Below are 20394 nucleotides of genomic sequence, written 5' to 3' on the forward strand. Positions count from 1 at the left end.
CATGTTAGGGAAGAGATACCATTGGTGATGCCTGACTAAGGTTGCCAACTCTGGTTGGAGGTTTCATCACATGATCCCCCCTCCAACTGCCCCGTCCAGTCAAACTGCCTTTTTTCACCACCTCCAATATTTTCATGTTGATGGGAGACCCAAACACGGCAACTATAACTAGAAGTAGGAAATGAAATTGCACGCAGCCCGTTCAGAGCGTGGGTTCTCAAAAACAATTTCCTCATACCTCGAAACAGGTAAGTCCTTTTTTCCTCCTAGATCCTGCAAAGAGTTTCATTGATGCTTGAGACCTACTGACTGCTGCTTTCTGACAGCAGCCAGAAGGCCCCACAGCCAACAGCCATTACTGCTGCTGAAGGTTTAAGAGGCTAAAGCAGCAATACACCTTCCTTCCCCGTTTTTGGGCATTCTTGCACCAGGGGAGCATCAGGGCTATGTTAATGATCTGAAGCCACAAATATGGATGTGTTCAGATCCATTCAGGTGGAGCAGACTTCAGGTGTGCTCAGGCAGCTGAGGGTAGAGGAAAATAAAACTCATACTTTCTTCATATTTCCCACAACTCTAAATGGAACTACCATTCAATGGCTCTACCCTAGTCGCCTTCATCTATATACACTTTAATTTTCACAATTTCCTCTGAGTGCAAATGGAACTTCCATATCTTTATTGCTAAAGCTACTTCCAGTAAGATCAGCTTTCTCTTTTGTGCTTTATGCTTCTCTCCTCTGTAATTCTTAACTCTCTATAAAGCCAAGTCTGTCAAGACTTTAATCCTGCTCCTACATTGAGTGATGCCTCTTTCACACTCCTGCATAGGCTACAAGGAAATGCTCGATGTCTGATACACGACCCCACTTTTATCTTTAACCGCCGACCTCCACCTCAGTTGCAAGATTTCTTGTCTCTTTATTTTATTGATGATGTGGAGATGCCGGTGATGGACTGGGGTTGACAATTGTAAACAATTTTACAACACCAAGTTATAGTCCAACAAATTTATTTTAAATTCCACAAGCTTTCGGAGGCTTCCTCCTTCGTCAGGTGAACGGTGTGGAAATGAAATTTTCGAATCCTTCGCATTTGAAAATCACAGAACAATGCCTGGTGATTACTGCCCGTCGCCAAGGCAATCACAGTGAGCAGACAGAAAGGTGTCACCTAAAAAGGCCACCGAATATACAAACCCCCCCAAAAAAAAGAGAGAAAGAGAAGGAAGACAGTCAATGACCCGTTATATTAAAAACAGATAACATTTGTTCGCTGGTGGGGTTACGTGTAGTGTGACATGAACCCAAGATCCCGGTTGAGGCCGTCCTCATGGGTGCGGAACTTGGCTATCAATTTCTGCTCGACGATTTTGCGTTGTCGTGTGTCTCGAAGGCCGCCTTGGAGTATGCTTACCCGAAGGTCGGTGGCTGAATGTCCATGACTGCTGAAGTGTTCCCCGACAGGGAGAGAACCCTCCTGTTTGGCGATTGTTGCGCGGAGTCCGTTCATCCGTTGTCGCAGCGTCTGCATGGTCTCGCCAATGTACCATGCTCTGGGGCATCCTTTCCTGCAACGTATGAGGTAGACAACGTTGGCCGAGTCACAGGAGTATGAACCGTGCACCTGGTGGGTCGTGTCCTCTCGTGTGATGGTGGTATCTGTGTCGATGATCTGGCATGTCTTGCAGAGGTTACCGTGGCAGGGTTGTGTGGTGTCGTGGACGCTGTTCTCCTGAAGGCTGGGTAATTTGCTGCGATCGATGGTTTGTTTGAGGTTGGGTGGCTGTTTAAAGGCGAGTAGTGGAGGTGTGGGGATGGCCATAGCGAGGTGTTCATCATCATTGATGACACGTTGAAGGCTGTGGAGAACATGGCGTAGTTTCTCCGCTCCGGGGAAGTACTGGACGACGAAGGGTACTCTGTTGGTTGCGTCCCGTGTTAGTCTTCTGAGGATGTCTACGCGATTTTTCGCTGTGGCCTGTCGGAACTGTCGATCGATGAGTCGAGCATCATATCCCGTTCTTACTAGGGCGTCTTTCAGCGTCTGTAGGTGTCCATCGCGTTCCTCCTCGTCTGAGCAGACCCTGTGTATTCGCAGGGCCTGTCCATAGGGGATGGCCTCTTTGACGTGGTTAGGGTGGAAGCTGGAAAAGTGGAGCATCGTGAGGTTGTCCGTGGGCTTGCGGTAGAGTGAGGTGCTGAGGTGCCCGTCTTTGATGGAGATTCGTGTGTCCAAGAAAGAAACTGATTCTGAGGAGTAGTCCATGGTGAGCTTGATGGTGGGATGGAACTTGTTGATGTTATCGTGTAGTCTCTTTAGTGATTCCTCACCGTGGGTCCATAGAAAGAAAATGTCGTCGATGTATCTGGTGTATAGTGTTGGTTGGAGGTCCTGTGCAGTGAAGAAGTCCTGCTCGAACTTGTGCATGAAAATGTTGGCGTATTGGGGTGCGAATTTGGTCCCCATGGCTGTTCCGTGTGTTTGGGTAAAGAACTGGTTGTCGAAGGTGAAGACATTGTGATCCAGGATGAAGCGGATGAGTTGTAGGATGGCGTCTGGAGATTGGCTGTTGTTGGTGTTGAGTATTGATGCTGTCGCAGCGATGCCTTCATTGTGGGGGATACTGGTGTAGAGTGCCGAGACGTCCATTGTGGTGAGAAATGTTCCTGGTTCAACAGGTCCGTGGGTACTGAGTTTTTGTAGAAAGTCTGTAGTGTCGCGACAGAAGCTGGGGGTTCCCTGTACGATGGGTTTCAGGATGCCCTCGATGTATCCAGAGAGGTTCTCACACAGGGTTCCGTTGCCTGATACGATAGGACGTCCGGGTGTGTTGGCTTTGTGTATCTTTGGGAGGCAGTAGAAGTCTCCCACGCGGGGAGTACGTGGGATTTTTAAAAATTTTTTTATTCGTTCACGGGATGTGGGCGTCGCTGGCAAGGCCGGCATTTATTGCCCATCCCTAATTGCCCTTGAGAAGGTGGTGGTGAGCCGCCTTCTTGAACCGCTGCAGTCCTGTGGTGACGGTTCTCCCACAGTGCTGTTAGGAAGGGAGTTCCAGGATTTTGACCGTGTAGGATGTTTTGAAGGTCTGGATCGAAGGTCTTGATCAGTTTGTTGAGCTGATGGGTGTGTTCTTTGGTCGGGTCTGTGGGTAACCGTCTGTAGTGTTCCTGGTTGTCCAGTTGTCGGTATGCTTCTTTGCAATAGTCCGTTCTGTTCTGTCGGACGATGGCTCCTCCTTTGTTTATTGATAGTATTATGGTTGGTGCTGCTCTCAGCTTTTCTCTCTTGTTCCTATTAAAGCTCAAAATGTCCTACATGCTCTTTCTGCTCCAGACATTTTCACCATGTTCACTGACTCTATCTCATTCTTTCCTAAACCTCTTAAAGTACGGAATGTTTTGTTTCCTTCAGTCTTCCCTTCGCCCCACTATCTACAAAGGTTTAAAAGCTTAGTGTTTCATCATGCACTTCACGTTCCCCTTCTACTATTTTCATCGTTGGTTGCGTCCTCTGCTATGTGTTTTGCCCACTCAGTTCAGTTTCCCAAATTAAAAAAATGTTCAAAACAGCCATCTGCCTCTGGATGCTTCGCAGACTGGCACTTGCTCGACAATGCAACAAACACAACTGTACGATGGTGCCGATGATTCACTGCAGTGAATCACTATCTCCCAGTCAGACCTCAAAATACATCAAACTTTTAAATGAGCCACCTTTTGAATAGAGACAAAGAGCGAGTCTGTCATAGTGCACTCCCAATATTGAATGTTCAATTATATTAGTGTTTCAAGATGTGTAACGTTATTAATGTCATCTGGTCCTGCAGGTCTGGTCCAATTCCTTCTGACAGGGTTCCCTGTAGCCCAAAATGATGAGATGAAAAATGTCTGCTCTGCAAGCTGTAAATGTTCTGGGAGAAGTGAATTTAGGCCATTGCAATCCACTTCCTAGAGGGTCAGAGTTCACATTACAAAACTGTATTGTTCACTTAGAGAGACCACACAACGTTGGCTGGTTAGGAAATGTCACAATTCTACAACAGGTTGTAAGGGCTGGATAGTTTAATATAAATTTAACTTACATTGTGCCTGAAAATAGTAATACTGCCTCTGCATGCAAGTAAAGAGAAGCAATGTTGCATTTCCCCATACTAGCATTCTTCACCATGATAAGTATAAACCTGATAAGCACCAAAAAAGTGAAAAGTTATTGAACAAATAGTGGTGGAGAAGGGAACCAGAACAAAATATAAGGGGCCAAATCTTGCTAGAAAAATAACGGCCTGTTAACGACGCACACTGTTATTAATGTGCAAATTGGCCAGCAAGTTAGAACCATAGAAAAGATACAGCACAGAAGGGGGCCATTTGGCCCATCGTGTCTGTGCCGGCTCGAAGAGCAACCAGGTGCCCATTCTAATCCCACCTCCCAGCACCTGGTCCGTAGCCCTGCAGCTTACAGCACTTTCGGTGCAGGTCCAGGTACTTTTTAAAAGAGTTGAGGGTCCCTGCCTCTACCACCAATTCGGGCAGTGAATTCCATACACCCACCACCCTCTGGGTAAAAAAAAGTTCAGGGGATTAAGAGATTCGCCTTGAGTTGCAAATGTCCAGAGATTGCTGGTTGATTTAGGCCACTCCACCATTTGTACAAACAGCATCTCGCTCTTAGCCTCCGTCATTTTAAAGATTTTTTTTATTCGTTCATGGGATGTGGGCGTCGTTGGCGAGGCCAGCATTTATTGCCCATCCCTAATTGCCCTTGAGAAGGTGATGGTGAGCCGCCTTCTTGATCTTGCTGGATTTGCACATTAATTGGCCATTAAACTCGCCACAAAAAGTTAGGGCTGGTAATTAAGAGCGTAAGTACCCTTTTAACGATGTGATAATTGTTAATGCAATGCCAATCAACCTCTTTGGCCCGGAAAGGGAACAATTTAAAATGTTCAGTCTCATTGCTGCATGTAGTAAATTCTTCATGCTGCATGTAGTAAATTAAATAATAATTTTTTTAATGTTTTTCTTATCTTTCCTTCCTGTCTCTTTTCTCTCTCTCCCTTAATCCAACCTTTCTTTCCCACTCTTTATTGCTCTTTCTGTACCTGATTTGACTCTAAGACACCCTCCTTCGGATTCGTTCCTCTGTTTATTTCTAAATCCTAAAATCTCATTGGTAAAGGAGACAGGCTGTCGGCCCTGCCGTTCACTAAGATCCCAGATGCCCCGTTTCCCTCGCACTTCCAGCAAGTTACGGGGCAAATATTTTCGAGCTGAAAGGTGCAGGAAAAAGTATAACGGTGTATGCCGCAAGATGCCCCTCTCCGGCAAGATTTGGCCAAAGAATATGAACTTTTGTTGCAGTTTTAATAGAATGATGTTGACGAGGTGAATTATTAACCTGGTTAAGATGTGGAGATGCTGGTGATGGACTGGGGTGGACAAATGTAAGGAATCTTACAACACCAGGTTATAGTCCAACAGCTTTATTTGAAAATCACAAGCTTTCGGAGGCTTTCTCCTTCGTCAGGTGACAAAGGAGAAAGCCTCCGAAAGCTTGTGATTTTCAAATAAAAGTGTTGGACTATAACCTGGTGTTGTAAGATTCCTTACATTTAACCTGGTTAAAAAAGAGAAAACGATGACACATTAACTGTAAAAAAAAGGGATTTTCTCACTGATCATATCTGTCAATTATTTATTTTTTAATGTATAGATTCAATGCAGATAAAATGTTTAAAAAAAAGCATCAAACATCAAACTGTCCACAACAGTCAAAATTACACAGCGTGGCAAAAAATTCACAGAAGATGCTGTTCATGACTAATTCAGCAAACACATTGTATGTAAGACTCAGCTACTCTGCCTTAACCGGTAGAGCCACCGGAGTGCCCAGAAAACTGATGCAATGAGTTTGGCGTTGAGGCACACGAAGCATTCGGTAATATCCTGACAAATGTAAAATATCGGCTTTACTAGAACAGTGAAATATTGGTCAGCAGCCAAGGATTTTTAAAAATCCCGTCATGTTTCTATTTTCTTAACTAGCAATGGTTAAATACTCTGATTGTGCTACTCCAATTAACATATAAACATTATTGCAAGGAATATTTGGGCTTGGGAGGTCTGTTTACAATAAGATATAAAATTTTGTCTACATGAATTTTTGGTTAAGTTCACAATGCAGTTGCTGTGTAATAACATGCCCCTCACAGACTATTAAAAATTCAATTTGCTCACTTGTTCTCGACCACATTAGATATACAAAGGATCACTTTTTTACAGGAATGGTTTTGTTCAATTGCCAGGTCTACAATTACTTAGATTTAATTTTAGAATATCATACTGCAAGTGTCCCACATGTATGCTGACGATACCCAGCTCTACCTCACCACAGCTCTTGACCCCACCACTGCCTCTGATTTTCACACTGCTTGTTCGACAGTACTGGATGAGCTGAAATTTCCTCCATCTAAATATTGGGACGACCAAAGCCATTGTCTTTGGACCCCGCCACAAACTCCGTTCTCCAGCCGCCGACTCCATCCCTCTCCCTGGCCACTGTCTGAGGCTGAACCAGACCGTTCACAACCTCAATGTCCTATTTAACCCCGAGATAAGCTTCTGACCACATATCCGCCCCATCGCCAAGACCGCCTACTTCTACCTCTGTAACATCGCCCGTCTTGCCCCGCCTCAACTGCTGTTGAAACCATCATCCATGTCTTTGTTACCTCTAGACTTGACTATTCCAACGCTCTCCTGGCCGGCCTCCCTTCTTCTACCCTCCATAAACTTGAGCTCATCCAAAACTTTGCTTACCATAGCCTAACTCGCACCAAGTCCTGTTCACCCATCACCCCTGTGCTCGCAGACCTACATTGGCTCCCAGACCTGCAACGTGATTTTAAAATTCTCATCCTCATTTTCAAATCCTCCATGTCCTCACCCCTCCCTATCTCTGTAACCTCCTCCAGCCCAACAACCCTCTGAGATCTCTGTGCTCATCCAATTCTGGCCTCTTGCGCATCCCCGATTTTAATCGCTCCACTATTGGCGGCTATGCCTTCAGCTACCTAGGCCCTAAATTCTGGAATTCCTTCCTTAAACCTCTCCACCTCATTCTCCTCCTTTAAGACACTCCTTAAAACCTAGCTCTTTGACCAAGCCTTTGGTCACCTGTCCGAATATCTTCTTATGTGGCTCAGTTGATAACGCTCCTATGAAGCGCCTTGGGACGTTTCACTACGTTAAAGATGTTATAAATGCAAGTTGTTGTTGCAAAATGTGTTGTTGCTTCTGTACAAATAGACGTGGAGCAAAGTAATTTAAATGTATGACAAATATACGGATGTTCAGTGTTGACATAGAAGTAACACTGGAGAAAAGCAGTATGGTAGCACAGCAGATAGAGCACCATAGTGTAGTGGGATGTAGGTATGTGCTCATCATCACCTACTTGGGGAATTACCAAACGCTCAGGATGGGGACTGAGTGGAAGCCACATGCTTCCTGTAAGGATGGTGAGGAAAAAGCTGAAAGGGTTATTCCTGGAATTTGTCCAGACTGAAACATATGTTCCAAACAGCAGCAGAAGTGTTTTCTCAAAAGCTTGTCAGCAATTTCAGATGATGTTCACTCAATTTGGATGCAAGTTTTGAACAATATCATCTATCACCTCACCGCAACCACAGAGGGCAGGGCAGGGCAGGGCAGGGCCAAGAGGAAGAGGGGAGAAAATGCTGGAAATGTGACACAAGCAGCTCATGCAAAACGATTGCTACATGTTTGTATGCAGGGAAGAGGAGGTTTTGTCCCCTTTTGTCTTCTAATTGCCTCGAGCTATGCACAAACCCTCATGGAAATGATGCCGGTTCTCGTGCATCAAATTTGAAGCAATTTGAGAAAACTAGACTAAAAACAGAAAATGCTGGAGAAGCTCAGCAAGTGAGGCAGCATCTGTGGAGAAAGAAACAGAGTTAACGTTTCAGGTCGAAGACCTTTCGTCAGAACTGGAAGATGTTAAAAGTGTTAAAGTTTTTGAGCAAATACAGAGCCAGGAAAAGGGGGGGGGGAGGGAGGGTCCTAGTATTCAAGTATAGGAGACCTCCAAAAACAGGTACAAATGTATCAATAGCCAGAAGCAATAATCCAGCAACTAACCTGGGGGTCCTCCATGCTGTTTATGACCTGTTCAGCTGTACAAGGTTAACAATTGTAAACAATTTTACAACACCAAGTTATAGTCCAACAATTTTATTTTAAAATTCACAAGCTTTCGGAGGCTTCCTCCTTCCTCAGGTGAATGAAAGCTTCCTCCAAAAGCTTGTGAATTTTAAAATAAAATTGTTGGACTATAACTTGGTGTTGTAAAATTGTTTACAATTGTCAACCCCAGTCCATCACCGGCATCTCCACATCATGGCTACCATCGACACCACAAAGTACAAGGTTAAGACAGTGCGCTGACTGGAGTGCTGAGTTCCAAAATCGCATCTGTCCTCGGCCTCTTGCACTGTTCCAATGAAGCTCAACGTAAGCTCGAGGAACAGCACCTCATCTTACGTTTAGGCACTTTACAACCTTTCGGACTCAATGTTGATTTCAATAACTTCAGACCATAACCACTGCTCCCATTTTTTCGGTCAGCTAGTGCTGGTAATGGCTCTGCTGCTGCCGTTTACAGCTACTCCTGATCAATCTTTTGTTTCTTAACCCTTCCTTGCCTTGCACCATCATCCCTTTTGTCATTTAATCACTCGTGCCCTTTACTCTATCACAGACCTTCCCTTTTATTCTTTCCCCTCCCCACCCTTTCCCTTGCTCTGTACTTGCTCAAAAAACTTTAACTCTTTTAACATCTGCCAGTTCTGACGATAGGTCTTCGACCTGAAACGTTAACTCTGTTTCTTTCTCCACAGATGCTGCCTGACTTGCTGAGCTTCTCCAGCATTTTCTGTTTTTATTTCAGATTTCCAGCATCCGCAGTATTTTGCTTTTGAGAAAACTAGATGTTATTTGACACTGCTCACAGGTAGTCAGGAATCTGAAGCATGGTTGTGAATTTATCTGCTCTTTTAAAGCCACCGCTCAAATACTCTTTGTTGGGACATGGTATAAACAGGAATATCCAGGTAATTGCAGCTACATTGAGTTACATGGGGCTATAAATTGGGCCGCTTAGCACCTGTTTTGTAGGTGCTATGCAGCCTCCTATGGAACCAAAATGGCATCCATAGAAAATATACATCCGGAACATGGGCGCACACCTCTAGTGTGACGTGCGCCAGATGCCATCTTGGTAAAGGCGTTTGTGCACACACAGATAACGAATGCCAGGAGCATGTAACGTAGGGAGAATATGCGGTAGATCAGTGTGCAACACTGATTTAAAGGAACAGATGCAATTTTGGAACTCAACACTCCAGTCAACTCACTGCCTTAACCTTGCACAGATGAACAGGTCGCAAACAGTATGGAGGACTCCCCATCAGTGCTATTTAAAGGGATTATGCAAGAGTTCCAGGTTAGTTTCTGGATTATTGCTTCTGGCTGTTGATACATTTGTATCTGTTTTGGAGGTCTCCTATACTTCAATACTAGGACTAGGGGACATAACCTAAAAATAAGAGCCAGGACTTGTAGGCGTGAAGTTAGGAAACACAAAGGGTGGTAGAAGTTTGGAACGCTCTACCGCAAACAGCAGTCAATGCTAGCTCAAATGTTAATTTTAAATCTGAGTTTGATAAATTTTTGTTAACCAAAGGTATTAAGGGATATGGGCTAAGGCTATGAAGTTAGGTCACAGATCAACCATGATCTCATTGATTGACGGAACAGACTGAGGGGCTAAATGGCCTACTCCTGTTCCTATCTTCCTATAATAAAGTTTCAATACTCTACAGGGACTGGGCTGCTTAGCTAACAGGGAACAGCAAGGGCACCAGCAGAGTGGCAGGGGTAGGACAAGAATACTGTCATCCTGAGAGAGGACAGCAGGTTCATGTTCCATGGAGCCACTGCCACTTGCTGCCTCCGGTTATGCACCACCTTCTCCTGCAAGAAAGCAGGATGTGTGTCGGGTACTGTCCTGCAAGATGTTTGGTGATGTGCCTGTCACTGTTGAACAGCTGCCAGTCTGTGTGACTTATGAGTTGTGGGCGTGCTGCTTGCAACAGCGGTAATGTGTGAGAGTGAGAGGAAGTATTTGATTGGAAGAGTTAAGGACTGATTGAAAGAGTTTGTTGTTATGTGGGAGATGGGGGTGTAGTACATGGAGCAGTGGATGCGGCTAGTGGTGCACTTTGTAGGAGATGCCACTTGTCAGTTGACCTCACTCACCTTGACCACTCATGTCAAAGCATTGAACTTCTTCCTGCACTGCATACATGTTTGTGGTGCTATGCGCCTGGCATTGACTTCGTTCCCTACTGCCTCCCACTGTCTCCTGAGCATGTGTCTGGAGAGCCACTTGCACTCCACCCCCCCCCCCCACCCCCGGCCTCTACCGCGGATATAGGAAGCCCCTCCTTCTGTCCACCTCTTGCATCAAGGCCTCTCGTGCATCATCAGCGAACCTTGGTGCATGCACTCTCGCAGGGCCGGTACAAACTCAGATCGGTGAGATCTGGGGTGCAGATAGGAGGATGGGAGATTTAGTGCGCAACCTTTATTCAATGTTTTAACATAACTCAACAGTTTGTAAACATAGGGACGGGACCTGCATCTGTGTTTTACGTATGCAATGTCTGATCTCTGTTCAGACTCTGTGCGGACCCGTATCTTATATTTTGCAAAGAGGTGCAGGCTGCCATTAAGTGGTGCTAGCCACTTGCGATATTGGGGTCCCCCCTGTTGATGAGCAGCCACTCAACAGCGGAGCTAGGCCTGGCTGCTAGCAGGAATCAGGTAATGTGTATACCGGTTATGTGCTGCTTGCATCAACGGCCAGGAGCAGGTTATTCGCCATTGAGTCTACGGCACAGAAACACGTCGTTTGGCCCAACTGGTCTATGGCGGCATTTATGCTCCACACTAGCGTTCTCCCTCCCTATTTCATCTAACCCTATCAGCATATCCTTCTATTCCTTTCTCCCTCATGTGTTTATCTAGCTTCCCCTTAAATGCATCTATGCTATTCACCTCAATTCCTTGTGGTAGCACGTTTCACATTCTTACCACTTTCTGGGTAAAAAAGTTTCTGTTGAATTCCCTACTGGATTTATTAGCGACTATTCATTTTATATTTATGACCTCCCCCACAAGGAAACATTTTCTCTACATCTACCCTATCAAACCCTTTCATTATCTTACAAGTACATTTCTTCTCTAGGCCCTAAGAACCCATGATGAAATGAATGGCTCTTAAAAAAAAATAATTTTTTTCATTTCTAAGAACAGTGAACTAGATCCAAAACTTTAATATTGATTAAAGCCCTTGGTACATAATGGAAATTTACAGAATTTAAAAACAAACAATACAATGAGAGCCCTTTTTTATTTACCTTGCTGGAGGTGAATTCATCAAATTGCAATTACAATTCAATTTTTTTGCACATCAAAAAGTGTTCCTTAAAAATAGCAGAGTTTTACTAATACAACACTTTATAGTCTACAAAGAAACTATTAAAAGGGGCTGGATCTCAATTCGCAGCCACACTGAGCTCTGTCTAAGGACAGCTGAACAAGTTCAGATTCATCTTTAAATCGGACAAGTGCTTCGGTGCAGTAGATTTCATATTTTTCTTTCATTTCTCAAAAAAAAATTAATACCATTTCCAGAGGCTGTTTCTTTCTCTACAGTGGTTCTATCTGTGCAGTGTAGCCTGTAGGATTTTGGGAACAAATTAATAGCAGAGTATGTGCAGCTATCATTCCGGAATATATTAAAACAATTGGATGCTTGGGTTATTGAATACAACTATGCAATAACATTCTATTAATACATTTCAAACCATTTTTACAGATAAGACAGTGAAAAACATTCTATTCATCTTCTATTAGCTATTTGTATGGGTATTTCATTTTCTCTTTGCCCATGTGGTATGTTTTATGTTTGGGGGGTGGGTGGGGGGTGGAATTGGTGTCGCAACTTCAACACAAGTTAATGTTATACAAAAATATCCAAACAAAAATGTTCCTGTGCAATTGATTGCAGAGGGCAGTCATGGTTAGTATTTTTGTTCTTCTCTAATTGGAACAATGGAAATGTCGAAACACACCACGCCCTTTCAAGTACCCACTGGATGAACACAATTTTGTTCAATCAGGCGCAAGCCATTTTGGAACATAAAACCCAGCTTTTTTCTCCCCCCCTCAGAAAAAACAAACACACAGGCACTTATATTTTTCAATGAAAGATTGGTACCTGGGCTCAAATTTATCATTTTATACACTGAAAGATTAAGTATTTTTCCTGCAGGCCTTTATTGCAGACACACTGTAAAACAATGCCGTATAGTTGGAGTCTATGTACACACCATATATACCATTCTAATGCACACATTTAAAATGTATATTTGTTATAAATGCTACTTTGATAAACTGAAGGCCACAGTGCTTAAAGTAGAGGTTTGTTGTGCGATACTTTGGGCACAAAAATAAGGGCTAATTTAACACACCACTTAAATTCCAATACAGGGCAGGACTGCCCACCAATACTATGGCTACCAATTCATCTGAGCTTATTTGCTTATGTACAAGTGAATGGTTTCATCTCAGATGCAATCCAAAATGAATTGTGAATATATTTACAAAATAGGTACGTACATTCAGGAACTTCTGGTGGTCACTAAACTTGGCTGTTCAGTTCATATGCAGACAAAACCCACAAGACTGAAGGCTGGCATGAATTTGTTTGTCTAAAGTAGCTAACTCCGTTGACAAAGTAAGGAGTTATCATTTGGCTACTGGATCTTAAATTCTGCCCGAGTAAATTAGCACTCCAAACAAATCCAAACCTGATATATTTGGCAACCTTACAGCTGACTAAAAACCTGTGGTCATTCATTAAAGGTCTATAGATAAAGGAAGGTAAGCTGATTTCCTTGATACAACAGAGTTTTATTTTTGTAAAGTCCTTTCCTCCTAAAGTCTCTGAATCTTATTGGGATCCATGGGCAGCCCTCCAGAGCCTCCTGGATTCCCTTTATGCGTGTGCCTAGACCGAGTTGACAGGCTATGATCATTGTTGGGGGCGGGGGGGAGCCAAGTTCAATCTGGTCCTCAACAGACATCCTCACAAATGCACACTCCAGCAGTGACAATAACTGGATAGCAGACAGATGTGGGCCTTTTGCTGGCTGATTTATTTTCCCACCACCCTTGACAATGGGTGCTGAAGCCAATGGAAGATCCCCAACTGTTGCCCTGGCTGAGTTCAGCTAACTCAGCAATTGGCACCTTCATTCAGTTTTGGACCTGGTTACACATTTGTTTATATTGCCTTTGATGCAATGCCACAAGACATTCACTAGGTACCGCAGCCTACTCCACCATACACAATGCTTGGCTTTTGAGGGCTATTGGTAAAGATGGGGTGCACTACTTTCAATTCTGTCTACGTTTATGTAAAATACTAAGACTGTGAGACTAAAAAGAATGGACTGTCAGTTTCTTCAGGAAATATATTTTAAACTAAACAAAAAGAAATCAAAAGAATGTTGAGGCAAATCTGGATAACTTCAATGAGCCTGCAGTACATAATTAAACCGTTGCACATTGTAAAAAATGCATGCACATGTAGCAGTTTACATATAGTATTTAACTAATTTTTCTTTCAATATGTTCCTTATGAGCTGTTTCTCCCTGTGAAATCCTCCTTAACCAGAAGGGTGGAGAATTATGAACTAAATGCTCTTCCACAATCTTTCAACAGGAAGTGCAATTCAAGTGAAACAAGTTTGGTTCACACAGCTGTTTCCCATTCTGGTCCCAAAAGGCATTATACTACAATGTAACACACCAACTAAAGTCATCCAATTAATAAGCCTGGGTTAAGAGGGAGTTCCCGGAACTCATAATAATTGCGGCTGTTATCAAAGGAAGTGAGGTTTCAGTCATGCTAGGCATGGTGCTAACATACATGTATGCTGAATGCTTGAAGGTTTTATGCAAAAAAAATTATAGGAACCAGCATTGTTTTTACTTTGATCAATAATAAACCAAATCAATTACTCTTATTTTCTCATTCATGTCTGTTCATTTCTTACCTTGTTGTAGTCTGGCCAGAAAATGGTGTTATTCTTCTCTCCTCTTTTAAGTTGCTAAACACTGCATTAGTTGTACTAATTACATGGAGTTTGTTACAGCATGTGCTTAAATAGCCAAACAAGCTCAATCTCCAGGTTTGATCAAATATAAAGAGTCAGTCTATTTGGAAACCAGGCAAAATGTCCACTATTATTTGAAGCAAACTACAGTATTAAAAAGGGACAGAACTTTGCAGTGGTGCCAAAGCCCCAACCATGGAACCATTTAATTCACTTCAATGCATTCACTTTTTGTTTATAAAAAAACAAAACTAAGTATTTAAATTGATCTTGAGCTCTGAAGACTATGAACACTTACCACCATGACAAGTGCTGATTAATGGGGTACTCCATAAGTAAAATGTGATAGTGTGAGTTAATAGTCCAAGGATACCAGCAGAGTGGGAATTCTGCTTGCAATCATTTGGCTTGGTCTTCCCTTTACTATAGCAGATGATGAGTGGCCTGTGAGCAGATTAGCAGTACTATATGGTTGGGTACAACCAACCCTCCCGGTCAAAAAAAAAAGCACCATGCACACATGCCTGTTAAATAAAATAATTTAAAAATTGTGGACACGTTGTTGGTAGCAGAAAGCACAAGCCTGATTTTGGCCTTCTGTACTGGCCCCATTTGCAGCTTGCAATCTGACAGGAAATTTGTGGCTGCAGAAAAGTGTGTGCTGTACTATCTTCCTACTTCAGTGCCCATTTTCCCCTTTACAAAGAACGAACAAACTTGCATTTATTTAGCGCCTTTCATGACCTCACGATGTCCCAAAGCACTTCACAGCCAACGAATACTTTTAAAACGTAGTTACTGTTGTAATGTAGGGCAACATGGCAGACAATTTGTGCATAGCAAGGTCCAATAAATAGCAATGAGATAAATTAACAAACTACTTTTAAAAAAAAAGTGGTATATGTTGAGGGTTAAACCTTGGCCAGGACAATGGAAGAACTCTCTTGCTCTTCTTCGAATAGTGCCATGGGATTTTTTACGTCCACCCGAGGGGGGCAGATGGGACCTCGGTCAACGACTCTGACATTGCAGCACTCCCTCAGTACTGCACTAAAGTGTCAGCTGAAATTATGTTCTCAAGTCTGAGTGGGGCTTGAACTCACGACCTACTGACTCAGAGGCAAGCTCATTGGAATATATTTTTTTGTCTACTTCTACATCCCCCATCAAAAAAATCGCACAAAATCCAAAGTAATTGTACATTATGGAGCAATTCTTCCCTCAGTTTTAATGTATCAAAATTTTCTTGCAACAGGACCCAAAATTGGGTAGCTCGGTGCCTTAAACATAGACCTAGCCTAAAATGGATCAAAACTTCCCTTTCCCAATCAACATGTCAGAAAAAAACTATAAATGATAGGACCATTAGCACCATTACCCCAAATAGCAAACTTAGATCAAGGCTACATTTGCCAATCACAGCACTATGTGGAAAAAGTAAAGGGAAGATATTTCCTGTTTGTGTAAAGCTGTAGCATCCTTTGGGGAGGGTGGACAAAGACTGAATAATGGGAATATGAACTATACTGTCATGTTGCATCAGTCATTTATATGAGTAGAAGGTACAGTAATGCACACAGTGAAATCCTATACAACTACTTTTCAAAAATTTGCAAAAAAAACCTTCCACACTTTCTCACAAATCACTGTAGTTGCTTTTTGATCATTTTTTAAAAAAAAGTTGTTATTTCAATCTGTGATTTCAAGTGATGCTTGGTCACTTTGTACTACAATGTTTAAACATGGTTTTGCTTCAAACTGCATCTATGAATATATATGTATCAATGATGAATAAAATTGAACAGAACAGCTGTATTGCTGAATGGCTGCTGAATGTTTCAGCAGGTGGCTCGTAAATGCTTCTGTTTTTAAGGCACACTGCATATATTTTAAAGAAAAGGCAAACATGGCTGTTTACTACATGATAAATGTCTCGTGTGTCTTGCTCCAGCAGCTCATTAAATGGATATTTAAACATCTAATAAATACAAATTTTGCAGATGGAAATTTCATTAAAATCTCTCTAGAGTTTGTGAAAAATAGTAACTGCTTCTAAATGAATAAAATTGGATGCTGTGATATATGATTGGTTTAGGGAGAGGGGAAGTTTAGCAAAAACACATACAAGTTTCATTTAGGTGGGATGAATGGAACCAATAATGCAATATCACTTAATGGCATCACAGGATAGATTAGTGGCTTGCTTTTTTCTGAAAACATTGAATTGAGTTTCAAAGCAAAAATTATATGCATCATTCTACTTAGCACAATCTCTGCAATTGTATGTGTGCAAGATGCAAAATAATGTACCTTTGTTTAATCATGATTTTTGATACGTTTATTACCATAACAGTATTGTAGAGGAGATTATGCCAAAATCAATAATAATACAACATGGCCTTTCTTTCAGAGGGCAAGAAATTCTCAACTCCTAAGTCTCCCTGGGCTCTGCACTGACTGTGGCCAAGGGGGCAGGTAGGATTATCTCCCAGTGTCACTGCTTTGCCCCTAGAATGTGAACAAAAAATGGCTGGATGTTGAGCATTTCTAATCTCCCCTCCTCCTTTTCACACACGAGGTGTGTATCCACAGGAGAAACAAAGCAAGAGAGAGAGAGAGGGAAAGAAAATGAGATAAATACATATCTATTTATCTATCTCAGGAACTCAGTGAAGTGGAGGATTGACATGCATTCCAACATTGTTGTGAGCTGTAAGTTTATACTCCAACTTGTTATGAGGCCATATCACTGTGTCTAAAATGGGAATAGTGATTAAAAAATTATGAAAATTAGTGTTTAAAGAACACAGCCTAGAAATTTGGGCATGGCCAATATTGGGCTTCCAATTTTTTTGGCCCATACCAGTATATGAGCATGCCCGTCATTTTGGAGGCTAAGAAGGCCGTTTAGTGCCCGAAAGACAGCCCATTGCGTGGTAAATTCTTCTAAGCCCACAAGTTTGAACTTGAAGTTACACAATTTCCACACTCAAAATATTGTAGGGTAACATAACCACTACGGTAGCGTAGTGGTTATGTTACTCAGTTGTAAAAAAAATCTCGCTAGGGATGGGCAATAAATGCCGGCCTTGCCAGCGACGCCCACATCCCGTGAACGAATTTTTAAAAAATTACATTGTTGATCTTCAGGGTGCAGTTAATCATAATTTTTAAAGAGAGAAAAGTCAGCAAATCTGCAATGTTTCATAATCAGTTTTTGTGTTCATTCATTTAAATTGAAAGGACTTTTACAAAATAGAAAGCAGCTACAGGAATGTTTTATAAAAAAAATCAAACCTTATGCCTTTTCATTTTTTGGAATATTCAAGCAGCCAATACTCTAACCTCAGTGTGAATGGCCATTGATGCAGGATTCACAGAAAGATGGTGCAGCTTTAATTTAAGGTTATTGTGCAATAAACCAAATGCTACTTGTGCTGCCCTATGACTGGTATCAATCGAAGAGGACTTAGTTACCTCATAGCCAGGCTAGTTTCCAGCACTATTATGGAGGGGATGAATATCTGAATGAAACCTGTATATCATTCACATAGCTTTCACCAGGCACACAAAAAAATCAACCCAGGTGATCAAAAATCAATCAGATGACATGGGCCCAAAATTGGAACACTGAATGCCCATTTTACTTCTTAAATGAGGCATTCCTCAGGGCTTGTGAGTTAAAGGTGGTCTTCACAAGCATAATATCTGGACATTTCACTATTTCCCAGATGCATCGAGTTTAACCTATTTGAAAGGCTAGTTTAAATGTTTCTTCCCCATTTATTAAAAAGTTACTACAAAACACTGGGGAAAAAAGTTACTACAAAACACTGGGGAAAAAAGTTAAAGCTTTGTTTACCTGGCATTCACATGACAAGTTTAGTTTCAGTGCAAAGTGGCTTTGGTTTCTCACCAACATTAAACCTGAAGTATAAATTGGTTGTAAAGGGTAGAAACAGTGGAGTGAAACTCCTTCCTCCAGGGATTCTCACTCCACTGCACTCTGATGTTGATTTAGCCTGAACTCATGCAGCAAAACCACTTCTCACTGACACTACACTTGTATGAATGCACCTGCAGAAGTTTCCTATGCTGCCATCTGACATCTGAAAGATTGAGTTCAATTGCAGAACTTGGGACACTAAACAAGCTTACAATTTGTTTAAAAATACCTTTATTAACATCTGCCCACTTGTAATCAAAAGAAAATAATGGATTCATGCTCAAGACTCACCTGCAAACCAACTTTGTTTATAAAAAGTCATATCCAGTTGCACTGAGCACAACCAGTTCAGTGGTTACAGTACATGTCTATCTGTAACAGACATCTGCTTACTGGAGTCCTATTTTAAAAAAAAGTGATATAAAACTTTCTTGTGTCTGGAATAATCAAACTTTTTTTTCCCCCTCTCCCCAGCTAGAGTAAGCCTTCAGTACCTTTTCTGTCAAATCAGTGGTTGGAAGTAACTGTTAATTTGAGGATTAGCACACCATTAGTGATGACATTCAATGTGAAACAGGACAAATTGTGTTTGTGGAACAACCCATCCCCAATAAAAATGGTTGCAACACCTACTCAGTGCTAGAAACATATTAATGCACAGGTTAGTTGTTCTAGTACAGGGCTAGTATTTATAAAAGATAGAAAAGTGTGGAATCCTAGGAACCAAACTGCCAGGCCTTCAAGTATGAAACGGGGCCCATATGAATGCAAGTTATCCATTTCCATTAGGTGCAACAAGCTTAAGGAAGCACTTTACCAGGCCACAGAACAATGTTTCACCAGAATATCTGTACCAGTCAACCAACAGACCAATATTTAAGTCAATTTGCATTCAATTTACAATTATTTTTCTGGCTCCATATTCTTTGTCATCTCACAAACTTGCCATTTGATTATAAGCCATACAGATCAAACGTCCTGGAGGATTTTTTTTAAAAAAAGCATACATAGAATTGCAGACGGTGAAGTGTCAGCCAGCCTCTTATGGCAAACCTTTTTACAACGTTTAACCAGAGTCAACAAGTCTCCATAAAGAATTGTACTTCCTTCTAGTTGGTGATTTTAATATAAATAAATATTCAAGTTACTAAAGAAGGAAAAAAAAACATCCGATTGGATTTGAAGACAGGAAACCCAATGGCATTTTATTTTTATAAAAATCACTGTAAACCATTGTTGGCTGAAAGGGTTCAAGTTCATACGATGGCGCAACTGTTCTTGTGATTATTAGGGTCCTTGAATCGAAGTTTCATCTTTGGCCGATACTTTTCCAAGTATGAGAGTTGCTTGCTGTTGATGGCACCTCTGCGTTTCCTATTTCAATAAGGGCAAAAAAAAAGTGAAATGAAATGCAATGCAACAGTTGGTGAAAATAAAGTGCTTTTTAAGTCTTTAAATTACAAATACACCCATTTTAGAGACCAGATGGGCATAGGTGTCCCTGATGTTGTTCCAATCTCAACTCAGCCTAGGCCACCTCCAGCAGCTCATCTCAAACCAGCTTTTCTTCACCCCAGCTAGATTGCAATAGTTGTCAGCATAGAAAGAACATAAAATGCTACCGTGTAGGCTGAGTAAACCTTGGAAAAGATAATGAGGGATTAGGCAGGGCCTCAATAAAAAAAAACGGCATTAATAAAGGAACAGAAGGAAATACAATTACTAGTTCAATTAGGACTTAGCCATCTTACTATTCGTGACCAAGGGATGGGCATTACAAGGCTGTATTTTTTTTAGGTTAAACACATCAATAATTGTGGCAGCTCTGCACTGGAGAAAGGACACAGCCTGCGTATTTGTTGCATCATAACAGGATCATGTTACACACTGGGGGAAGGGAAGAACAAAAAATAGTTTCCTGTTTTAAAGAGGAATGGATGGGTGGGGTTTTGCAGCCTACAGCAGGCAATTCAAAAGACTTTCCTCTGTGTTCAGGCTTAAGTGCGTGCAAGGGGAAATTCCAGGCTGGGAGCTTCACCTGCAACAAAACTCCCTTTACTTCATTGGAAATGTGTGCCTGCCAGCACATGTCCAATCTCTGAACTTTCATGTACAAGTCAAATCAGGGGCTCCAATGCCCGTTGAATGCTATGCAGTGAGTCAGGGTTTATTTTTC

The 20394-nt window shown here is 41.9% G+C and overlaps 1 protein-coding gene across 6 annotated transcripts in view; it reads right to left on the reverse strand.

Moving 5' to 3' along the window:
* Positions 1 to 11480: 11480 nt before the first annotated feature.
* LOC137311168 (protein tyrosine phosphatase type IVA 3-like) overlaps positions 11481 to 20394 on the reverse strand; it is a 159705-nt gene continuing 150791 nt past the window's right edge. For all 6 annotated transcript variants that reach the window (XM_067978526.1, XM_067978535.1, XM_067978523.1 and 3 more), the window contains one exon: positions 11481 to 19592. In XM_067978526.1, coding sequence (XP_067834627.1) covers positions 19475 to 19592 — 118 coding nt within the window. In that variant the 3' untranslated portion in view covers positions 11481 to 19474. The remainder of the gene's footprint in view (positions 19593 to 20394) is intronic.

The sequence above is a fragment of the Heptranchias perlo genome, chromosome 3, assembly GCF_035084215.1.
Source record: "Heptranchias perlo isolate sHepPer1 chromosome 3, sHepPer1.hap1, whole genome shotgun sequence".
Taxonomy (NCBI): Eukaryota; Metazoa; Chordata; class Chondrichthyes; order Hexanchiformes; family Hexanchidae; genus Heptranchias; species Heptranchias perlo.